The sequence below is a fragment of the Lolium perenne genome, chromosome 6, assembly GCF_019359855.2.
Source record: "Lolium perenne isolate Kyuss_39 chromosome 6, Kyuss_2.0, whole genome shotgun sequence".
Classification (NCBI taxonomy): domain Eukaryota; kingdom Viridiplantae; phylum Streptophyta; class Magnoliopsida; order Poales; family Poaceae; genus Lolium; species Lolium perenne.
Window position 1 is genome coordinate 232,902,568 of NC_067249.2, and position 6,327 is coordinate 232,908,894.

The window sequence follows — 6,327 nt, forward strand, 5'->3', positions numbered from 1 at the left end:
CGGTGGCGGGGGGGGGGAGGGGTGCTGCACCCCTCAAACCCTAAAGCAGCAGCGTTGTGCGCGCGCCACGTAGAGGGCCTTTTGTCGCGGGTGGTAATACCGCCCGCGACAAAAGGGCATGTGCCCTGCGCGCCCCGCGGCTGCCACGTGGTGGACCTTATGTCGCGGGTCGTAAGCGACCCGGGACAAAAGGTTGACCCTTTTGTCGCGCCTCTCTTGTCGCGGCTGGCCGCCCGCGACAAAAGGCGCTTACCACCCGGATCAAATGGCCTGTTTTCCACTAGTGCCGCTGGGCAGTTTTTGCTTTCTTTGTGGATCAGGCTCTCAGCTTGACATCACCGTACGCCTCTGGGGTTCCTGGACCGATCACCTTCGTGCCAATCCTCCTCCTTTTCATCGCCATTCGATTTGGGGAAGTTCCAGCGCTTTCTTCTCCAGCTCCACGCACCAATCTTCTATCTTCTCCTGCCATCGCTCCTTGCACAGAGGCATCCATTTCCTGAGCAGACGTGCAATCCTCCGCCAGATACTCTGCATACCAGACCATATTAGTCGACCAAAAAAGATTTCATTCCTCATTTTCCACATGTTCCAAAAGACAGCAGATGTTAGCGTATTAACAGCCCCATTAGCTTCATTACTAACCCACAATCTAGCCACTGATTCATAATCATGTCCAACCTGTTTCTTCATAATAGTAGAAACAAAATCCCACACATTTTTAGCAATATCACACCCAAAAAACAGATGCTCCACACTCTCAAGCTCAGAGCAAAATAAACATCTCATGTCTTGGATTGACTGTCTTTTAGCTAAATTATCTCTCGTTAAGATTCTATTGTTTGAAAATAACCACAGAAATACCTGCACCCTAGGGGGTATGTTTAGTTTCCACACTGCAGGAATAAACACAGGCTTAACACCTCTAAAATTTATCACAGCATACAGGGAATGAGACGAATAAGTTCCAGAAGCATTCAGCTTCCAAACCATTTGATCGGGTTCCTCGTTCAACTCTAGCTGATGCACAATAGCTTTCAACTCATCCCATTGCATCATTAATCTAGCATTGAAACACCTCCTAAAGGAAAGCTTCAGTTCACTCCCGTTCCACACTTCACAAATAGTTTTGGTTTGTTCGTTGCAAATAATATATAATTCCCAGAAGTGAATAGCGAGGCTAGTACCTCCGAACCACTGGTCCTCCCAGAATTTAACATTCTGTCCATTTCCAACCAGCCATTGATATCCAAATTTTGCAGCCTTAAAAGCCCACAACACCCCTTTCCAAAAAGGGGAAGCACTCACATTGCTACATGTAAAAATGTTGGGGTGTTGAGTTCTATATTTAAATTGCACAATTTCTTTCCAAATTTTATGATCATCCAAATTGAAACGTTTAATCCAAGAAGCTAACAAAGAAATATTCAAGTCTCTAATATTTGGAATCCCTAGACCTCCAAAATCATGTTTCATGCTCACTAAATCCCAATTAGCAAGATGGTATTTGTGATGACCTTCATAGTTATCCCATAAGCAATGTGCCATCTGGGAGTTTATGGCTTTAACAGCCCATTTAGGAAATTTAAAAAAAGATAAAAGATAAATTGGTATACTTGCTAAACAAGACTTGATTAAAACTAGCCTGCTTGCATGGTTCAAAAGACGGCCTCGCCATCCTGCAATTCTCTTAATAATATTGTCAATTAAAGGCTGAAGGTCCTCTTTTCGAAGCTTGCCAAAGTGCAGGGGCACTCCAAGATACTTAATAGGGAACTCACTAATTTTACACCCAAAAACTTGGGCTAACACATTAACTTCCTCCATAGGAATATTGATAGGAACTAGATCACTCTTATTAAAATTTATTCTCATCCCCGAGATTTGTTCAAACAGGGATAGCAGCCATTTTAAATTCTGAGCTTGCACCACATTATTTTGCAAGAATAGGAGCGTGTCATCGGCATATTGCAAGCCGAAGACACCCCCAGGTCTCAGATCTTGTAATAGACCAGAGATCAAATTTTGTCGCGCTGCTTTAATAAGCATTTTCGTAAACACATCCGCAACCAAATTAAAAATGATAGGTGACAGCGGATCTCCCTGGCGTAGCCCTTTACCTGTGAGGAAATAGTGACTATCGCACTCGTTAATACGAACTCCAACAGACCCACCCTGAACTAGACTTCTAATTTTATTACACCAACTCTGGCTAAAGCCTCGTTGCATTAACATCTTATCCAAAAAAGACCAGTCGACTCGATCATAAGCCTTTTCGTAGTCTAGTTTCAAAACAACCCCTTGTTCATTTTTCTTATGTACGTCATGAATAATCTCATGCGCCGAAACAACGCTTTCCAAAATAAAACGTCCTTTAATAAAAGCCGTTTGGTTAGGAGAAATCAACCTATCAGCTATTTTACCAAGCCTGTTAGTACAGGCCTTAGCAAAAATTTTGAAACTACAATTTGTCAAAGCAATTGGCCTATATTTTTTTAAAGATGTGGCATCAACCTCTTTAGGAATCAAGGTAAGCATGGCAAAATTAATTCTAAATAGATCAGCTTCATCATTTTCAAAGTCTCTAAACAGATTAATAAGATCCTTTTTTATAGTTTCCCAAAATTTTTGGTAAAACAGAAATGAGAAACCATCTGGCCCGGGGGCCCCTTCCGCATAAGACCCAAAAATGGCTTCTCTGATTTCTTCTTCGGAAAAAGGTTGGTCCAGTAAACAATTTTCCTCCTCAGTGACTAGATCGTCACTCCCCCAAAAATCATTATCTAGCTCAATGTCTATGTTTTCCTCTTTCCCAAAAAGGGTTTTATAAAACTCTACAGCCACGTCCAACATCTCCTGTGGAGAATCCACCTCTACACCTTCTCGATTTTGCAAAGAAATAATTTTCTTTTTTCTTCTTCTTTGATTGGCCACCGCATGGAAATACGCTGTATTTTTGTCTCCCTCCATAACATCTTTCTCTCTGGATCTTTGTCTAGCACTAATTTCTTCCATGCGCCACATATTATTTAACTCCGCACTAATGTGCTTCATCCTAAGATGTTCGTCCGCGGATAAATTTTGTGTTTCTGAAAGTATGTCAAGACAATTAAACTCGGCAATCAGAGCTTGCTTTTTCCTTTTCTGCTCGGCATTTATATTAATGCTCCACCCTCTAAGAAACTTTCGCAATCTTCTTTGTTTGCATTGCCACACATCAATAGCTTTTACATCGGTACAAGGTTGATTCCAAGATTTAACTACAAGCTCATTAAAACCTTCGATCTCCATCCACCATTTTTCAAAACGGAAAAGTTTTTTTGTAAGGCTAGTGCCACCTACGGACAGGAGCAGGGGGGTATGGTCACTGCCAGGGCGAGCTAAAGCTGACACAGTGGCAGCAGGGAAATGTGCTTCCCAGCAGGTAGAAACTATTATCCGATCAATGTTGGCCATAATAGGCACAACTTGATTATTAGACCAAGTAAATCTCCTACTGGAATTATGTAACTCCATCAGGCCGGATCTATTAATCCAATCATTGAACTTGTTTGTCCATCTCATATTTACTATCCCATTATTCTTATCTTCAATTTTTCTTACCAAATTAAAATCCTCCCAAAGACAATGGGAGTGGTGTTATTTTGTGTCAAAGATGATAGCTCATCTAGAAACTCTTGCTTGTGCTCTTCGTAAGTGGTCCCATAAACCGCTACAAAATTCCAAATAAACTTATCTCTTTTATTCTTTAAAGAAACCATCACACAAAATTTCCTTTTATACCACGAAAAAATTTCAAACAACTCCAGGTTAATACCCACTAAAATTCCACCCGCTGTTCCCACCGTAGGCAACCAGTTCCACTCAAACTCATGAAAGTTTGCAATTTCTTTAAGACATCCAGGACTAAAGTCCTCCTTCTTAGTTTCAGATAAAGCAATAATGTCAGGCTTATTTTTACACAAAACATCATTAACCGCAGTAACTTTACCAACAGCATTTAAGCCTCTAACATTCCAGATTTCCATATTAAATTCTATCATTTTTTTCTTATATTTGTTTTTTCCAGATTTCCTAAATCTATAAGAAGATTTAGGAGCATCATGAACAACGTCTAAATCACTATCTTCTTCCTCCTCACTATTATTCTCATGATTATTATGCATATGTTCTTCTAAAGCATCTTCCAGCGTATAGTCTATATCAGTAGGCAAGAAAATTTCAGGTTGTTCATCATGCAAGACTCTCATCCTATCAATTTCTAATTTCTTCATTTTATCAATATTACTGCTAATGCAGGAACTGTTACTACCCATAGAAATATTCACCATCTTAGCTTTATCTACTAAAGTAGACGAACAAATGCTAGCAAAGGAATTCTTAGTAAGTTTCGAATTTTTACCGGCAAATGCAGGTTTCTCAAGATTCTTTTTCTCCAACAGCTCCTTGGCTTTGTCCAGAGCGCTTTTCCCATCTCTGATAATTCTGTCACTCTGCCTTACAGGAAAAACAGGGCCCCATTTGTTTTGTTTGATCTTCTTCATCATTTCTGCCTCCCCTGGTGTTGGCTCCAGGGTTTCCTTCACATGTTCACATTGAGCTGCTGCTGACATTTGACCCTTTGCAATATCTTCATCCTTATTCTCGCATGCTTTTTCAATTTCCTCCTGTTGTCCCTTCTCGACTCCAAGCTCTGTTTCTTCCAAAGTCACTCCATTAATAGCAGCAGTAACTCCTTCCATCTCATCCACAACAAATTCCTCATCCACCTCTTCCTCATCCAACAAACCAAAATCAACCAAGGGCTGAAAACTATTGGATTGAGCAACATGAATCACAGGGCAAGTTTTGGCACCATATTTTGTGACTTGAGAAGGTGGCATAGATCCCAACTGAGCCCCTGGAGTATGAGTATTGTCATCTTGCATCTCATTCAGATCTTCAAGTCCATCGAAACCTTCTTGCTCACCATCCATATCCCCATCTGCATTTCCTTTATCATTATTGTCATCATCATTATTGCTATTACCACCACCAGCTCCATCTCGTTCAACCTCAAAAGCCAACCAGTAGAATTTCTTTTTCATCACATAGATCCTTTCTTCAGGAATCTTCTCAACACTCTTCACAGCCAACTGGATTCGAACCACCTCATAGAAGGATTTGAAGATTTTACCCCAGTCAACATCAAGAAGCAGGCCCAAGGTCTTAGCGATCTGAGCAATCACATCCAATGACACCCATCTTGGTGGAATTCCCCGAATCTGCACCCAGCATTCCGCAAGCTGACCAACATCAGAAATGTCGCCTTCCCATCCAATAATCTTCACTGTGACCCTTTCAGTATCATTCCCTTCTTTCAGATTTATGGAAGGAATGTCAATCAGATCCATAACTTTTTTGTGTGGAGGAAAACGAACCAGGAACTTTCGATCTTCTAACTGACGCACTTGCCAAGGCCAGGTGGCATCCCACGCCTCACACATCTTTGCTTCTAACTCCTTCAGAGAGATCTCCCCATGAGTAACCACAATCAGACCACAATTCTTCAGATTCAGCCACTCACATGCTTGCTTTTCCACCACATTGACATGGAAAAAACCTAAGCCACTATTTGCACTGCCCACGTACTGCGCCATCGGAATTGGTTTACCCCGCAGACCACAATTGTTCATATGGTGCCCAGGGATTCCACACATGAAGCAAACCTTCTCCTTGATACAATTTCCTACATAGTGACCTGGCTCACCGCAATTGTAGCAGACGACGTTTCTATAGCGGAGCTCCATTGGCTGACCACCCACAGTAGCAGCAGCTTGAGCAGCCCCTGGAATGCGCGGAGGACGAGGTGGAGGTGGTGGTGGAGGTGGAGCCTGAGGACGACCACCACCACCCCCAAGTGCTGCCGGAGGTGGAGCCTGAGGACGACCACCACCGCCCTGAGCGCCCCCTCGCCTGGCCTGATTCCCGTCAGGGCGAGGATTAAACCTCCTCACCTGACCTCCGCCCCGATTAAACGTAGCCGTGCCTCCACCTTGAGGCCGGGGCTGGGCACCGCCCCGTCCCTGACCTCCACCCCCCTGCGGACGTGCTCCACCTCCATACATCTGACGGCGCGCGACCTCAGCGTAGGTGACCCTGCCGTGAGTATGGCTCCAGAAATCAGCAGAGAAACTGAATTCCCTGGCCTGATGGATAAACAGATCAGAACTACTGGCTGGAAAACACTCCTCCGCCGTGAATCGGCGGGTGGCGACCAGATCTCGCCGGATCCACACAGGGAGAGCCCGTCGGCGCGAGGCTACAACCCTAGGACGCCGAACTCGT

The 6,327-nt window shown here is 43.3% G+C and overlaps 1 protein-coding gene across 1 annotated transcript; it reads right to left on the bottom strand.

Annotated features, from left to right (window-relative positions):
• Positions 1-292: 292 nt before the first annotated feature.
• Positions 293-6,069, bottom strand: LOC127310003 (uncharacterized). The gene is made up of 2 exons (XM_051340708.2): positions 4,403-6,069; positions 293-531 (listed from the first exon to the last, which is right to left on the bottom strand). Exons 1-2 carry the CDS (start codon positions 5,787-5,789, stop codon positions 317-319), a joined length of 1,602 nt encoding a protein of 533 aa, XP_051196668.2. The 5' UTR covers positions 5,790-6,069; the 3' UTR covers positions 293-316.
• Positions 6,070-6,327: the final 258 nt, after the last annotated feature.